General features: G+C 35.7%; 1 protein-coding gene across 1 annotated transcript; it reads left to right on the top strand.

Moving 5' to 3' along the window:
• The first annotated feature begins 7,042 nt into the window (after positions 1 to 7,042).
• Positions 7,043 to 17,428, top strand: LOC123561010 (neurotrypsin-like). Its single transcript, XM_053516687.1, has 11 exons — positions 7,043 to 7,047; positions 8,520 to 8,677; positions 9,336 to 9,477; positions 9,812 to 9,978; positions 10,994 to 11,168; positions 12,053 to 12,234; positions 14,224 to 14,371; positions 14,860 to 15,020; positions 15,769 to 15,967; positions 16,397 to 16,462; positions 17,419 to 17,428. Exons 1-11 carry the CDS (start codon positions 7,043 to 7,045, stop codon positions 17,426 to 17,428), a joined length of 1,413 nt encoding a protein of 470 aa, XP_053372662.1.
• The last annotated feature ends 1,022 nt before the right edge of the window (positions 17,429 to 18,450 follow it).

The following is an 18,450-nucleotide window of genomic DNA, read 5'->3' as shown; positions in this document are numbered from 1 at the left end:
TTTTTTTTCCGTAAAAGGACATTTTTAAAGGGAGAAATATTTTAAAAGGGAACAACGAAAAAATCAAGGGTATTTGTTTTTTACGAAAAACTTTATTTTTACCACAAATTTTCGACTAAAATAAAGATTCTAAGAAATACACCATTTTCCTTACTTTTTTTAAACTTCGTGCATTTTAAAAGCGTTTAATCAATTCAAGATAAACAAGATCAATAAAACCCGACTCAATAAAAAATCTGCCCTTTGGGGGGTAACTCGTACGCCTCTTACTGCCATGCGGGGCCCCCCGGGGACGGATATTTTTACCCGATTATAACCATACGATATTATCTTTCTGGTGATTATATTAAACGATACAAATGTTTTTTACATGTAAAAATTGTTTTATTTAAAGAGAAACCCAAAAAAGATAATTTAAATAAAATAGTTTCCCCCCGTATTTGCCGAGATATCCCCTTTTATACTTAAAATGCGGGAACTCCATTTATCTGAATTTAAATTAGGGTCAAAAATTGAACAAAGTTTTTTTTTCTATCGACTAAATTTTTAATTTTGGGGCATTTTTAAAAATTTTTGAAAATTTTTTTAAAACTATTTCAATTTCAACAACATGTAATCTAAAATTTTTGAGGGTTTACTCCTTTCCAAATCAAATCTCTCATTTTAAAAAGTGATTTTTTAAAAATTATTGACTGTAATTTTATTATAAAAATTAACTTTTTTTCTTTTACTGAAATTGCAAATGTTATAAAAACATGTTCAAAATTTGCAAATTAAATTTAAACAAAGATATGCAGTTTTGGAGCTTTAAAAAATTTTGAAATTTCAAAAAAGCATAAGAAATGGTTTTTAAATGTTTTTAAACCAAAAACAAATTTATTTTAAATTAAAGGGTCACAGCATTGTTATTCTGTTTATTTTTTTTTTTTCCCACTCTTCAGCCTTCCCAACTAACATTCCTTTTTTACAACTGAGATTTAAAATTTAAAAAGGGGACTGATGTTAAAACTGAAAAAAACATATCAACATTAAAAATGCTTTATTTGTGTCATTGTCCAATATCTTTGAAAAACTATGAAAAATTTCCAAAAACTGCTTTGGGATTAGGAAGTAATTAAAGGTACAGGGGTCGTTCTGCTGTTACCTATGAGTCACAAAAAAAAATTTTGTAAATAAGAAAGTAACCGCTTTTCAAAATTCATGTTATTTTTTCATAATATTTTTAAAAACATTTTTTACAAAACTTTCAAAAATCTTCACTTTGGGGTATTGAAAGAAACCGAACGAAAACATTATGACCCCAAAATAATGGCAGCATTATAATACTCTTTTGGGCATATCTCCAGTTATATTTTTTTAAAGTTTACACGGGAAACGTAAAAAGGGAATAAAGATTTAAAAAAAGGTACAGGCCAGCCTTTGCAGACGACTCGAGCTGAACTGTACTTGAGGGGGTTTTTCCGGTTTTAATTTTTCTTTAAGAAAATTTAAAGTTAATGCAAAAAATTTTAAAATCCAATTAAATTGGGATAAGGAAGGGTCTTTGATTTTAAAATATGAAGGGGATATTTAAACAGCATTTACTTTGGGAAACACTAATTCATGTTGCAGACAACCGGTAACCATTTTAAATTTTTCTGGGAGGGGGGACAAATGAATGTAATTTTTTTCCCCCTTTTTTGATTTTCCCAAAATTGGATATCATTGTTTTATAGTAGTGTTATTAATCGAAAAATCACAAAACCACGGTAATTATTTAATTTGTGAATGCAAGTTCAGGAATTTGAATTTTTTAAGAATTTTTTATGTTCTGTTAGGGTGTAACAAAAAGGTCAAAAAAAGATTACAGTTTAAAAAAGTTTTTGTTTAAAAACATATTCCATTTCCTTGTCTGTATCATATTTTTTTTTTTATTAGAATGTTTTTTGTTGGGTGATTTGCGACCTATCTTTTTACATATTAAATTTTGTTTTTTTTCTCTAATAATTTTTTTTCAAATCTTTTATTATCAAGAAAAGAATTGCAAAACAACAGCACCTTTTTCATTACTAAGCAATCAACTGAAATACAATAAAAAAATCCTGCATGTTTGTATGGTTTGTGTTTTTTTAAAAGGAAATCCCAAGGGTCCCGACAAATCATGCGATACTGTATCGTAATGCCCTCTAAGAACCCAAAAACAAAAAGAACTTGAATAAACCCCACACAAAATTTCATATTTTTTTCAAGGTAAAAGTATTTAATTGCGGGGGGCCATTTGAATTTCTTAAAAAAAAGCTTTCCCCAAAATTCATCCGGGGATTCTCATTTAGGGGTAAAAAACAGGAAACGCAAAAATACCTTTTATTAACCCATTTAAAAATTCTTTAATTTAACCGGCATGGGGGTTGGATTATCGAAGATTTAAGGTGCAAAAATCACAAAACCCCCAAAATACAAATAACCTCCCCACCGACCAATTTCATTTCTTGGCCTATCTTCCTCACCTCCGCCGACAAAACCCCCAACCCCAACCAACCGAACCTAACACATCCCCACCCCCTCCACACCCCCTTTAAACCATCCCAAAAATTTTCTTTAAAATTTTTCTTTTCTTCTCCTTTTAAACTAACATATTCCCCGCTTGCGGGCAGTATTTAAAAACAAAAAAAAAAAAACAAATAAAATGGTATATTATGGTGGTATTTCCCCCTTTCTTTTGTGACGATGTAAAGCAATAACATTTTATACGTTCCCAGGGGAAATTGACATTGTTTCATCTAATTTAACCAAATTACATCAAAGCGGAGCCAGGGTTTTTCACGAACTAAAGAGTTAGCCCATGACCTGCTAGAACCAACTTTTCGTGTGAATGTTTTACCAAGAATTGAGAAATTCGCCCGGGAAATTTGCAAAGGGCATTTACGGGAAAAATTTTTCTCTACAGTAAAAGAAACCATTCGACCGCCAAAAATTGTTATACGACTTTTAGGGACATTTTAAAAGGAAAAACATGGGCCCCCTAACTTTTTTCTCTAAACCTTTTCAAAACATTTAAAGAAAACGAATTTTAGGGAAACGTTGACACTAATTTAAAAAGTGAGGGCCCCTGGGGCCAGACTTTCAAAACATGGTGGTAGAATATCTGCGAGCGGGAAAAACAGGGGCGATCTAAGACCATAGACCTTTGTTTTTAAAAAATATCTCCCGCCAAGGAACTTATTCCGCCCAAAAACGTATCTCGAGGGGAATTTATTTTGACGCAGACAGATTCGAGAGCCGACATGTTTCGAGCGCTCGAAATCTTTCTGTGCGCACGACTATAATTTTGATGCTCAATAACTTTTTCTAAAAAGGGTCCTAAAAATACCACCAATAAAAAACAGAAAAATATTTTTTAACTATCAAGGGTTTTGTTTTTTAAACCCTCTTCATCTACATCAGGGGGCAAACCCGAAGTCCTATTACTAAAAGAACTCCTAGTAAAGGACCTTTAAAAAATTTAAGTTTGTCGGCAAAATAACAAACTCCGTATAAGGGCCTTAAATAATCAAGTTTGTCCCCGCATCCGCGTCAGGCAACCCTTTAAATATTGTCATAACTTGTATAGGTTTCACCATTTAAAAAGCAAAAATTTTTCCAAACAGAAGCTTTTTTTAAAATTTAAAGATTTCGTGGTCGACAATTTTAAGGGGGCCCCACTTTTTAAGCATATTTTTATTAAGGGATTCCCCAAAAATGATTTTTTAGAATCCCATTGTGCACCCAAATAGAAAATTATTGAGCTTTAAAAATTAATACACGCAATTTTCCTAACAATTTTGAATGAATGTCTTGCATATCCCCCACAAAATTTTGAACAGTTTTTGGAGGGGTTCCCCGTGCGACTTAAAAACTTGCAAAAAAGAAAAAAGAGTAACCGCAACCAATTATCATTTTGAAACATCAAATTACAAACAGCCCCCGACCCACCCCCCCCGCCCACCCAACCCCCAACCCCCCTCCCGCAGAAAAATTTTCAACAAAACCTAAAAATAAGGGAAAACAATTTAGAAAACAAAGGGGCAAGAAAATAAAATGAAATAAGAAAAACATAACTTAAAATCTTTAATTAATATTTTTCCTTTAATTACGAAATATAGTGTGAATATTTTATATTTTAAGTGAAAAAAACAAAAGTAAAAAAAAAAAATAAAAAAACCCCCAAGAAGTAAAGGTCCCCTTATCAATTGGGTTTTACAAAGTAACCTATACATTTCAAATAATTATTTTTGAAAAAAGAAACAGTCGTGCGCCCATTAAATCCAAAGGGTTTTTTTATAATCTTAAGCCCAGTACTTAATAAGGGGAAAAAAAAAGTTAGGGTCAGGCCCCTAACTGCTGGGTGTTACTTCACGCGCACATGGGTGACAGGAAAAGAAAAAATGGGTTCCGGGAAAAGGAAAAATTCTAAAAAGGGGGCCCTTTTGATTTATATTCTCGATAAAGGCAAACAGCCCCCTTTACAATAAATTACTTTAAATTGTACCCAAATGCAATCACATTTAAGGGAGGGTTTTAGGGGCAAGGTAACCCCTAGGGTCAAGGGGTGAAAAATGGAAATCAACACGCAAAAAAAGGAAACATCATTTTTAAACCACCAACAATTAGACCCGTTTGAGCCCCCTTTTGGGCTCAAAAACCCTTATACTATGACTGACTTGTATACATAGCTATGTTCAAAAACCAAAGGTTTTAACCATCAAAATAGGGCATATAATAAAATTATGGAGGAAGTTGGGGTAAAACAGATTTTTTTATCAATATGGGCGGTTTTTTAAAACCCCGGTGGATCCCTGTGACCCGTAAACTACAGTTAATCATAAGAAGGATAGGTCCTTGTTACGAATAATATAAGTTTGATATTGACTACCCTAAATCATGGGATCCATAAGTCACCCGGGGGGTAAAATTTGGAATATCAAATTTTTATCATGCTGTACGGGTTTTGACCCGGGGTTAAAACCCCCTTTACCATGACAAGTAATTTAACATGCCGTGTAGGGATAGGGCCAGCAAAATTTAAAATGGTACCCATTAGCCCAAAATCAGGGGGTTTAGAAGGCACCAGCATGTGGGAATTTTAAAATTCTTATTTTTACAAAAGCGGAAGGGTTTTCGATAAAGTCCGGCCGAAGATCCATGAAAATACCTCGATTGCCGTTGGGGCGGGGAGTTTTGATCTTACATCCGGGGACCACCGTCCAATATGGAATTGGTAGATGTTAAACACTTACAAGCAATATAGCCCAACCAAACGGTATCGAAAATTTCCAAACCTTTTTTTGCAGAGGGGGCAACCAAGACTAAGCTGGGGCCCCCGGGGGGCCCCAGAGAATTGTTCCAATGGGTGTTGGCTTTGTGAAATTGTATTCTTTTTAAGGACTGCCTTTACGCTGTGAAAAATTTAAATAGAAAATTTTCCCAACTTTGGGTAACTTTGACCCCTACCGCCTGGTTGAACTGACTTGACCTTTTCCTCAGTAGGCTTTCTCTTTTCATTTATTTTTAAAACAAACTCAATTTTGAAGATATAGCTTCTTGACAAGACCCTCCCTCTATTTTGTATATGAAGAAAATATGCATATTTTCACCAAAAAGTCCTTTTAGACGGGCCCCCGACAAACCTTTGGCGGGAAAAAAAAATATAAATTACTCCCCTTTTGCCATGTTTTTAAATTTTTTTAAAAAAGAATTCATTAAAAATCTGGCTTGGGGAAAATCCAATTATTTTAAGTTAAGGAAAAACCGAACTTTTTCGTATGGAAATACGAATACGTTTTACCCTAAAAAAACGTACAACGACGAATAATTTTTTTTTGTCACAAACGTTCGAAAATTTAAAGCGTAATCCTGAAAAACTATACAGAAAAAGTTGAAAACTTATTTTTTGTGAAATTAAAAACAGTCCCGGGTTTAGGGGTTCACCCGCAAGACTGTCGTTAAAATTTGTTTCGGTGTATTAAAATAATACCCCGAAGAATTTTATCGTCAAATTTTCCAGAAATTTAATCCAAGCGACAGGCACAAGCAACAATGCGGGTTTTTCTAATTCTCGCAACAGTCTAGGATTTTCAATTTCACAGCGAGGTTTTTAAAAAGACCAACGACAAAAAGACGATAAAAGTCGCCCCTTAAAAACCCGCGAGGTTGTTTTCTCGCATGTAATATTTTTCGGAAAAAGGCACAACGCGATAATTTTCCGTTGTCGCGGTTGGCGGGCGACAATTTTAAATGGGGACGAAAAGGGTTCCGAAAAATCGCATTTCACTGTTTAACCCATTTTAAACTGTCATTGGAAAAATTTTTGCGTTTACCGCCAGACAAAAAAACTCCTTAGAAAAACATGGTCCCTACTTCTTTGGTTTTTTTTTTGTGGTTATAAAAATTTAAGAACAAAGGTTTTAAAAGTAAACCTTTAAAAAAAGGGAGTTAAGTTCAGCTCTCAGGGTTTAAAAATTTTAATATCGTAGATACGTATGTAAAAAAAACAAAAAAATAAAAATTGCTTGTATAGAGAAATATGCACGAGTTCTGACGAAAAATTGCGCGACATTAGGGGCCCATCTAATAAAAACACCCCATCTAAAATACTAACCCATCAACATTCATGCATTCACAGTAAGTTGAGGGAAAATTATAAATAAAAATTGTGAATCAACCAAAAACAGTCAGGCTTTTAAATTTTCCCCTTATCGCGATTTGGGTCAACATAGCTATAAAAAACAAAAAAAATCAATTTTAAGGGGCATATCAACATAGAAGACAGTCATTTCGTTCCATATCCTTTACCCGGGTTTAGGCCAACAAAACTATAAAATAATAAAAAATCTGATTTTTTGACATTCCGACTAACACATAAGTAAAAAATGTGGATTTTTGCTAAAAACAAAATTCTTTTTTTACTCTTATTTTTTTTTTTAAAGGTTTCTGCATGAAAAAGAGTTCAAAATGGGGAAGAAAATATTTGCATTGCTATTATTCATTATAATAAATAAGGGACTTTTTTTAAAGCTTCGTTTGAATGGGGTAATTCAAAACCCCCCTTTACCAAACCATCGTCAGGCCCCGAAAAAACCCTATAAAAAACAAATATATTTTGTTTTTAAAACGGGAAAAAATTTTTGTGGTCCCAAAATTCGAGCGAAAGAAGTTCGAGAAGTGATTCGTCCTCTGTATGTTTAAATATAGAGCCGCACCCTGAAAACCAAATAGTGCATTTGCGACACAAGGATCCGACCCAAACCTGCGCACCCCCGCATTTTGGGAGGATATGCGTTCGTAACGGTTTCCCTTTTTAAAATTTCAATAGGCCCCGGATGCGCAGGTGGGGCTGGACCATGCGGCGCAAAAGGGACTATGTTTGGTTTTTTAGGCGCGGGTCATTTTAAAAGAAAATTGAATCAACCCCTCGAAATCTCTGTAACTTTTTAGCAGATTTTGATGAAAAAAGTTAAATAATTTCAAGGGCCACCGCAAAGGGTATTTAAGCCAAAGGCGAATTAATAGCTACATATATATGTTTTATTGCCGGGGTTTTAAATTTTTTTAAGCTTAGCGGAGGGGGAGATACCCTTTTAAAGGGGCACCCCAAGTAAGAAGACCAGGGGAACCCTATCGACATTTTCCCCATCCGAATGTGGCAATCGTTCTGTGTCGAATGTTAGGACTGCCGACGTAAGTCATGTGTGGTTCTTTCAAAGCCACTTGTAGCATTCCTCCGACAAAAGTTTTACATATATATATTCCTTACTGTCATTTTAAGGTCCACTGTTTTACATTCCACAAGATTCTGAGATTTTCATTGGATAAAAGGAGGTCACGTGGTGTCCCCATATATTTCTGTGGAGGGTCAGTAGATTTTCATGTCGTTCTAGGCTAAAATACGTGGTCGATAAAAAAAGGGTTTGTTAGTGCCCCTCCGTGGAAATATGTGGGGTCAGTATGATAAGTGCGGGAGGGGGGGGGGGGGGGGGGGGGGGGGGTGCGAGGCGTATTTTTCGTGGAGGGTCACTAACAAACCCAATAATTAATATTTTCACAATCTTTTGTGAAATATAAGGACTGCCGACGTCATGATATCCTAAACACTGATATGTAAATAAGTATCATTGTTTGTTAAATGTAATCCGAAGTGTTGCAACGAATGACGAATGATATGGTCGTAATATTGTTATCTCTCAATCGAAGCAATCCTGCTTTCTTCTGATAAAAAAAACATAGATACAAACAAAGTTTTGACTCGAGTGGGGGCGGTAGTTGAAGGAAGGGAACAGGCATGAGCGGATCCAGAATATTTCATTAGAGAGGACTTGCTTGGCAGACATGTGGATACGTATGTAACACCTCCTCCCCAGTGTATCTCCGAGATAATGCGTCAAATTGTTTGCGCACTCTAACGACTCCGGCAACACAATTTCCATCTTAACTTAATTATAAGGAGACTGGCATAAAATCAGCGTATTATACTATTTCTTTACCCCTGAACTGTTTTTATACAGTAACAATGTGACGCAGGAAAGCAATGAATACGTTGGAAAATGGGACACCTGGATACGATGTGATGCCCATGACACGGACATTGTCGCAGATTGTAACTGGCCAGTATGGCCTAAAACCGACTGTCCCGCTGGGGAGGAAAGTAGAATTTCATGTAATGGTGAGTGCAAAATCGCATTAACAAACAATAGATAACTTGTGCAGGTATTCGACCTGTACCTATCATAAAAAGAACAAGAGAAAGTAAATAGATTTAGAATTTCATCTGCACAAAACGTCACAAAAATGATATTCATATCAAAGATTAGGTACGCGATGGAAACACGAGAAAATATACTAAATTAAACAGTATATAGATGTTTGCAATGTCCTGTATTGTTTGATGACAACAGGTATTTTAGCTAAAATAAAGAGAACATACTCTTCTTCCCGTCCGCACACTCTGTCATATAGACCTTTTTACGATGCTATTGGTTGCCAGGATGTTTAACCGGATGTTTCGATATTAATGCGCATGCGCTCTTTACGTGTGGCAAAAGAACGCTCAACAATAAGTAAGCCTACATAAAATCATCATAATATTACGAATTGTTTTGCCTTTAATGAAACAATTTATTATACAGAAGGCTCAAAAGTTAAAGACAACAAGAAGTGACGGCATGATAGTTGGAGTAATACTTATACATTTAGCCTTGTTTTAGTTAGTACGGCATTATATTACAACAGGAAATCAAAATGTCGCTTCACTCTTAAACTATATATAATGCTTTTCTAGTTTTTGGTGATATCACACCTTTGAAAGTGCTTTCTGTTTGTAGGAAATATAAGATTAACTGACGGTACCAATAGCCAAAATGGAAACATAGAATTGTTTCGCAATGGAGCTTTCACCAGTATATGTGACCTTGACCCAGATTTCAAGGTCGCTAGAGTTGTTTGCCGACAAATGGGATTTGATGCGTAAGTTTAGTCTTTTTGGCTACTACTTACAATTTCATCATGTAAGAAGTATATGTATATTTATTAGGAAGTCGCTGATAGTGATATTATGTTATCCATTCAGATGGATGCAAATGGGTGACAAACCGGGAAGAGCTTTGTCCACTATTGTGTATACATATAAAAGAATGCATACCAGTTCGACTGACTCATAAATTAGTAGGAGTAACCCGTCAATTTATTTTTCAAGACTTTGTTTTGTTAAGAACTTTTCATATAGAAAAACTAGTATCTTCATGAAATAACTGCGTTAATAACGAGGGAAACTGAATTAAGTCTCTCATTCACATTTTAGAGAAAATTCAGCTCTTACCATCAACTCATATTTCGGACCAGGACATACGGGAACTCATCGAGTTACATGTACCGGAAGTGAACTGTCTATTGAACGGTGTCAATTTCATAGACTTCCGGAAAATAGTTCCTGTGCATCAAACCATGTCCTTGGTGTGGAATGTAATGGTATGTCATTTTTAAGTGTTTTTTTTTCAGGTTCGCCAGAAATATTCATTATATTTTCGAGCACTTAAACAAAATCATTCACAGGTGAATTGAAGCATCTGAATGTTTTCATCTACGAACTGTTTTATATAAAATGTATATCTGCCAGAAGTTCGGCTACCATTTTCTTTATCATCTGACGATCGTATTCATTAAACTTTTTCTTGAAAAAAGTAAAAACCTTACTAGAAAAAAGGAAAATAAGGAGAAAAAATTTGGTCCCAATAGGGCTTGAACCTACGCCCCTTCAAAGCAGGTTTATGGTATAAATTGAATACTCTTCAAAAGGAGGTACTCTATTAGGGGTCTAATACCTTACTGGCCAAGCAAGTAAGCCTAGGTCATATGTTGGGAATACAAATTTCCTTGGGCGAGAAAAAGGTGCAATTAGGCCAGAGTTCAAACATGGTACCCTCACACGGCGAGTGCTCTACAGACTGAGCTAAAAATAGTCCTTTTTAACACCGCAACATATATCTTCATTTGTTTGAAATTTAAGGCCTGAAATGTATTTGTACAGAATAATGCTTGTGTAAAACTTGGCATGCTGACTAAGAAATTCTGAAAGTTTCATTAGACTCCCTGAACAAATCGAGTCAGCATTGCTGTCCAAAATTGCTAAAATTACAATAAAATTAGTTTATTTAAGAACAATTCAAAGCTAAGAAAAAAAAAATGAACGTTTCCTGTTACCATCCTATAGATTCATAAAATATTTAAAATGAAATTATCGAAAATTAATGTTAGTCTAGATGGATCTGACATCTAATTACGTTTCATTGCCCTCGTTTATGAACTATGAATGTGTCACACTTGGCCTCTTTGCAGTTTTTCCACTTTGTTATATAACATTTCCCACCAACAGCAACACTGTTGTTAGACTTTAACACCATTAAGACTCTTTCATACAAAGCAACGACGATCTAAAAGTACTTAACTGTATAGTGTAGAAGGTGATACAATTTCAATTCCTCAGCGACACAGTACGAAATAGAAGTGGTGCGAATAGCGGCAGGAAGCTTGTCTATAGATATCAACACGTATGGAGTAAGCGGATACTGGACTGAAAATCTGACGGCTGCCGACAATGACGCTCTGCTGAAGATGAGGAACATTGCGTCAGTAATATGCTATGAACTAGGGTTTTCCAGGTAATAAATTAATATTACTGACATGGAATATATATTTTATTGTAGGGATAACGCATGTTATTTCGTGATATAACGTCTGCAGAATCCCGAGGGATTGGTTGGTGCCCGAGCCCGTAGGGCGAGGGTACCAACGTATCCCGAGGGATTCTGCAGATGTTATAACACGAAATGAACATGCGCTAACACTATTCTAGCACAAAACGCGGAAAAAATACTAATAAATGAATACATCCTACCTCAACGTCATTAAATTTTCATGAAATGCGCGGGAATGTCTGAGCTGTTTTTACGTTGACGTCATTTCGTTTTGAATGATCCGTTTGGGGGCCGAATGACGTTTACGCTTTGCCACGGAACTCGCATATATAAAAAGGTGTTATAACAGCACGTGAGCGCGAGAATCTCTCTGTTAACACACGTTTTCTCTCCTGTTAAAACACCCCCGAAACGTGACAATAACAGCAGTTTTATGCTAGAATTTTGTTTAATATATGAGTCTTTCCGGTCATTGTATAACCATATTTAATTGTTAGGAAATTTAGTTAAACCAGAATACAGAAACGATTTTATGGAACAAATCCAACATTGATTTGCGTGTCTTGAAAACATCCACTATTTTTGGCGTTTCTGGAAAAAATCCAACATTTTTGGTGTTTCTTGAAAAAGTCCACCATTTTTGCGTTTCTTGAAAAAGTCCACTATTTTTGGCGTTTTGGCGTTTTTTGGAGAAAAACAATCCACCATTTTTTGACGTTTCTGGAAAAAAATCACCATTTATTTTTTGGCGTTTCTTGAAAAAAGTCCACTGTTTTTGGCGTTTCTGGAAAAATCCACTATTTTCTGCGTATGTATGGGGTTATTTGTTACATCTGGGTTCGTTTCAGGTATGATCCTGATTTATCAGAGGGTCCTTTCCTGGAAAGGTTAGCGTATCCCATTCAACTCTCAGAAGTTTTCGCATGTTCCGGGTTAGAAGAAAGGCTATCGGAGTGTTCTGTCGGGGGAGATCCGGACGGTGTTCAGGACTCGACAGGCAGTTTGACAGAAATTGCAATCAGCTGTAAAGGTTTGTGAATATTTTGCTTATAGCTTCACACATTATAAAATGATACCGCCATACCAACGAAATATTTCAAAGCCTGTACAAATGCTTACAAGCAATTAAACATAGGAAAAATACGTCTTGTGTTGGTGTTACTGTTGCAAGACCTCTCCTTACTTCTAGAATTAAAGTTTATGTTTACCTGTGCCGCATCGCACAGCATCCCACCAAGGCGACTCTGTAGATATGAACCTAGTTCTTTTATATGGTTTACCTTGTCAGTAGAATTATATCTCCCTGTCCTACCTATCTGTACCAATATATACTAAAACCACATTCACTAAATATCATTTATTAATCTCCGGATCTACCCTCAAGTCAGTATGCACTTCTTCGATCTGTTATACCATAACCTCACAGGGTTTGTTTGTTTGTATATAAGCTTATTTATAGTCGCCACCCGTAATAAAATCTGTAAAAAGCTAGGCGATACCTCCAATGTTAGTAGGAGGGTAGTGCAAGATACAGAAGACGCTCCAATTCCAGAAGCTCCCCTGGTTCTATAGCGTGCCAGATGTAAAGCACCCAATACATAGGACACTTATCACAATGTTAGTATTTTTTAGTTGGAGGAGCGGGGGCTCGAACTCACGACCTCAGGTGTCGTAGTCAGCCACTGTTACCACTGCTGGACCACTGCGTCCGCTCTATCTCACAGGGCAATCAAGAATTAACCTTTAAACAGCCTCTGAAACTGAAACTGAAACTGAAACTGGTTTATTTGCTTAAACGCCTATTTCTACATTTAAAACATATTCAATGGCGTTTTACAATACAAGTTGAAATAAAATATTAGATATAAAATATTTTAAATAAGATTAATTAAAACGAATTAAAATAGCAATTATTAATTTAAAGTTAATGATAATACTATATTTTAAAATATTACTAACATATAATTATCACAGACAAACATTAAATTTCTATCACTGTCACTAGCATCACTGTTTTAAAACTCAGTCAAAACTTAGAATAATGCAAAGTAGTCTCTGAAGAAATGCGTTTTCAACTTTTTCTTAAAGCAGTCAATTGAAGAACTTTGTCTGATGTTCAGCGGCAAATTGTTCCACAACTTTGGCCCTATAGTACTAAAGCTTCTATCACTAAAAGTTTTTCGCTTGTTGAAAGGGACGGTGTAACAGTCAACTGATGACTCCGAGGATCTGAGGGAGCGCTGGGGGATTTTCGGTGTTAAGAGTTCAATCAAATATGCAGGCGCATTTCCAACATGGCAATTGAACATGTACGTCAAGATCTTAAAGTTTATTCTGGCTTTGATCGGCAGCCAGTGCAAATCGTAGAGTGCCTGCTTAGAACTGTCTCTTCTTCTACGATTCAGAACTAACTTCGCAGAAGCCCTCGGGATATGTCTGTTGCCTCGTTCGTTGGACATTCTAGCATAAAACTGCTGTTATTGTCACATTTCGGGGGTGTTTTAACAGGACAGAAAACGTGTGTTAACAGAGAGATTCTCGCGCTCACGTGCTGTTATAACACCTTTTTATATATGCGAGTTCCGTGGCAAAGCGTAAACGTCATTCGGCCCCAAAACGGATAATTCAAAACGAAATGACATCAAAGTAAAAGACAGCTCAGACATTCCCGCGCATTTCATGGAAATTTAATGACGTTGAGGTAGGATGTATTCATTTATTAGTATTTTTTCCGCGTTTTATGCTAGAATAGCGTTAGCGCATGTTCATTTCGTGTTATAACATCTGCAGAATCCCTCGGGATACGTTGGTACCCTCGCCCTACGGGCTCGGGCACCAACCAATCCCTCGGGATTCTGCAGACGTTATAACACGAAAAAACATGCGTTATCCCTACAATATTACCTGACGTTAATACACATAAACGTGTGTTGTTCCTATATTTTTTCACGTTTCGGACGCTTAGCTCTGATTTCGATAAGACCCGTCTCTGATAAGTATTTCTAAGCTTATTTTACAGATGGTTTAAAACTTCTGGATGGAGAAACTCCTCATAGTGGGATCTTAATGCAGAGGAGTGGTATGGATGGCACACTGCAAACTTTTGCAGATATTCGTCCTGATTATCCAATGGCACTGGTTGCATGTAGAGAACTAGGCTACAGCAGGTGGGGAATTTCAGTTTATGGTAACCTTTACTCTGCTGAGATTTTTAAATGGACTGGTCCATCAATAAATTTGGGCAGTACGACTTATTATTATAAAGGAATTTCACCAAAAATTTACTGACTGAATAGCAAGCAGTGCTGACATTGATCAACCAGCAAGGATGTACAGGCTGACCTTGCTTTGCACTGGTCGCAAAGACAAAATCACTTACCACCAGCAGGTCGAAGGTTAAATCGAAATATGTAATATACTTGCCGCGCGGTTTGCTCACGGTGAGTGAGTCGGCAGTTTTGCGGCGAGTCTACTTTACTTCTTCGAATGACTGGAAAAAATATTTGTAAAATCTCGATAATACATATGTTGTTACAATCTTGAGGAATTGAATGTCAAGCTGACAGCTTACACCATAAGTAAGAATTATGAAAGTAAATTAAAACAATGAAGTATAAAATATTTATTTTTATTCACGTTTCGTTCTGTGTTTCAGTTCCCTTGTAGAGATATATTTAAAAGAGATTGTTGACGAGGATGCAAGTCCAATACATGTAGAGTACCTATGTTCCGGAGAAGAGCTGTTGTTGAGAGACTGTCAGACAAAACACAATCGTAATAAGCGGTCAGATAATGTTGTTGCTCTGAACTGTAAAGGTAAATGCAAGGACATTGTTTGTCTTTGTTTCCATGGTAACATTACCTATAGATCGTTGGTGATTTTGTTTGATATATGCTAACTTAAGATGATACTACTTTGTATTTTTGGCAATTATAATTATATACAGTTAAACCTGTGTTAAAGACCACCTCTGAACAGAGACCACCTGTCTCTATGGACCGCATGATTTGTTTCCCATTTTAACATTTACAGTGTATTTTAACCTGTGAATAAAGACCACCTTCCAATAAAGACCACATTTTGTCTCTCTCAAGGGTGGTCTTTATAGACAGGTTTGACTGTAACTTATATGATAATTTTCCTCGCACCTCTTACTTTTGGTAGTTACTTGTTAAGAATACATTCTGTACACTAGTCTCTATTTTACCGTTTTCAAGCACAAAGTTAGGAACATTATACGTATTTTTAACAGCGATGACGAAGAGATCAGTAACGGACTCCAAAAGGGTGCATGTTCTAAATGGGCACAATGGTTTAATCTGTATAATCATTAGGTTGAAAGAATTTGGTTGGAAGTTCATGATCCACTGTGACTAAATTCTTTCAATTTTTAAAGAGACAAAGGTTTATCGCAACTATTTATTGATAGAAAGCCACAGTTTTATGCAAATTTCATCACATTTAGTACATATATACTTTAAATATGTCCAGTGATTACTGGTTAAGAAAAACATTTTTGCCTTTTTGCTCCGTGTTTCTTTCACAATACTGCCTTTGTTCAAGCCACGGACATAGCTGTTATGGAAGTATATGGAATCACAACGAATGGCAGCAAATCCGAAAAACGCCTTTCTGGTCGCCGACAAGGCGGACGAGATGTTGCTCCAATGTCACGCTTTTGTCACAACGGAACTACTTTCGATGGAACTACTTTCGATGCAAATACAGCTGGGGTGATATGTCACCAGCTAGGATATTCCAGGTATCCTTTCAGATCTTTCTGCAACGGTAGATTTTCACCTTTTTAACATGTTTGTTTTGTTTTGTTATGTTGAATAAGTTCTTAGAAATATAATCTTTGCTGCCGATCATATTTTTGTTTTTCTGTTAGCTCTTGTAACTGGTGTACTTAATTGTACAAAAAATCAAATTTTAACTACTGTAAAATCATTAAATTTCGTGGGCATGAAATTTCGTGGTTTTGGACAAAACAGCAATTTCTTGGGGATATGAATTCGTGGATTTCAGCTTTTGAACATGAAATGAATGGGAATTTTACTTGTTCGTTGGGATTAAATTTCGTGGATTGACTCAACCACGAAATCCACGAAAATTAGTCCTCCACGAATATTAATGATTTCACAGTAATTGTCCAAATGGACGAAATTATCTGCCCTTTATTGTTTGCAAGGATTGGAGCAAAATTCACCCTGGTTTCGCCGCTGGGAAACTCTGATGTCATAGATGACCTGGCCAGGTATGCTTGTGTCGGATCGGAGGAATCTATCAGTCAGTGCCCTAAATATGGTGAATTCAGCCGACACAATTGCCAGTTTGATGTAAACGTCAGATGCAATGGTAAATGTGATTGTTTTCATTACATATGGACGGGAAATAAAATTAAGTAAAATACGCTTGATTACCGAAAAAGTATTTTTTATAACTGAAGTATGCTGTAAGTTTTCCCCAAGGTCACAAGAAATATTAAAAATACGGTGTAAAGCGAACACGATTATACTTAATTAGGTTTTCACACTAAGGTTGCTGAAAAAAATACATTAAGAAATGGCATGACCCTGTTGTTACTTCATTACGAACAAATGAGTTTTAGCATTTTTTTATCACAGCGGAATGCAAAAATATGCTGTTTGTAAAACATGTCGACGTTAAGCCGGAATTCACCTACAATAAAGTAATATGGTCCGTCTTTAACATTTTTGAATAAGTAATTCATTATATATCCGATTTAATGCGTATTTTATGTTTTTGATATTTCTGTGACTTATTATTCTCCGTTAGGCCTTCAAACATGCCTGTTGACGTCCATTTTTTTGATGAACCGTGATTTCAGGTCTGTCAGGCTGCTTTCATAAATCTTTCTATTCAGTCAGCAAGTATATATTTTCAAGATAGCATCATAATTGAGAGTTTTTTTCTTATACCCTTTTTCCAAGTCTCAGTATGGTATATTCTCATTCACTAGAGGTTCGACGTAGTCTCGAAACGAACCCACGGTAACACTAGGCGGAAAACAGTTTTAAGGGCGAAATAATTTCACTGCAGGATGAAGGAAGGGCTCGTTTACAGTGCTTTACAGTGCGACAACTGTGCTTAAATCCATCGATAAAAACCCGTACAAACAAGGCAAATAGACAGCTGAAAAATTAACAAAAACAATTTGAAATATTTATTCTTTATCGTTTTTTTTTTCAGATATAAGTAAATGCACGGATACAGATATCAAAATGCCAAGCAAGGTGAGTGTTGTTTACATATTAGTACAAATAAATCGCCCATATTCGCACGAGTTTCTAAGTTTTGCACGAGAATAAGCTAATTGTTCTAATATTTTTTTGAGGGTCATTAAATAACTTTTATAAAAACTCCACCATAACCATACGGGCTGTTACCATTATAATTATTTCTTAGCATATTCCCTTCACTCTTCTTCCGGACTTCGACTCACTGATTAGGTTTTATAACTGAAAAACTGTTGAAAAATGGCGTTGCACAATCTCAAAATTTATGTTGTTCATATAAATTAATGATACGAAAAGCTGCAAATATGGACATTTTTGCCACTGAATGGCGCGTTTTTCAAACAACCTTTCTTTCTCGAAAGTAAATACATTTTCGTCTAATCTTGAGAGTAAGCAAATTATTCTATATCTTAAATTAATTATTCCTTATTTTCGAAAGTAAATCAATTATTCCTTATTCTCGAAAGTGAATCAATTATTCCTTATTTTCGAAAGTGAATCAGTTATTCTCTTTAGGAATGAAACTTCATGTATTTGAACGCACAATACAAAACGTCATGAGTATTCAGCCATGACGTTTCATGTCTGTGAGTTCATATCAGTTGCTTATTTATGGACATGCCATTTGTCTTCCAGAAAATAAATTGCCACAACTTCTTTTGCGATGATCAGAATTGTAATATCGGTTTCAAGGAGAATCCCAGAGTGCCCTGTTCATTAGAAGATGGCCAAGCATGTCGGGTATGTTACGAGACTTTAACTTATTTTGATATCATTTTTGTATCATAGATAACACAGAGCGAATTTCAAAAAAAGGGATAAGTGATCTGACTACGCATCTTTCCCTTTATTTCTATGTTCTTTCTGAAAACATTGTTTTGTCAAGCAGACAGTACGAAAATGGTTTAATATCGGTTTTAAGGCTTGCCTTATAAGAAAGTACGACGGAAACAATAGAAAATAGACGATTGTTTTACAATAATAG

The sequence above is a fragment of the Mercenaria mercenaria genome, chromosome 10, assembly GCF_021730395.1.
Source record: "Mercenaria mercenaria strain notata chromosome 10, MADL_Memer_1, whole genome shotgun sequence".
Lineage (NCBI taxonomy): Eukaryota > Metazoa > Mollusca > Bivalvia > Venerida > Veneridae > Mercenaria > Mercenaria mercenaria.
The sequence above is the reverse complement of the archived record's forward strand: the minus strand, read 5'-3'. Positions and strand labels throughout refer to the sequence as shown.

What these genes read in the sequence shown, in the direction of transcription:
- LOC123561010 (XM_053516687.1), top strand. An exon ending in CGACAAATGGGATTTGATGC is followed by an intron (nt 9,478 to 9,811) that starts GTAAGTTTAGTC and finishes TTCACATTTTAG; the next exon opens with AGAAAATTCAGCTCTTACCA. An exon ending in AATTGCAATCAGCTGTAAAG is followed by an intron (nt 12,235 to 14,223) that starts GTTTGTGAATAT and finishes CTTATTTTACAG; the next exon opens with ATGGTTTAAAACTTCTGGAT.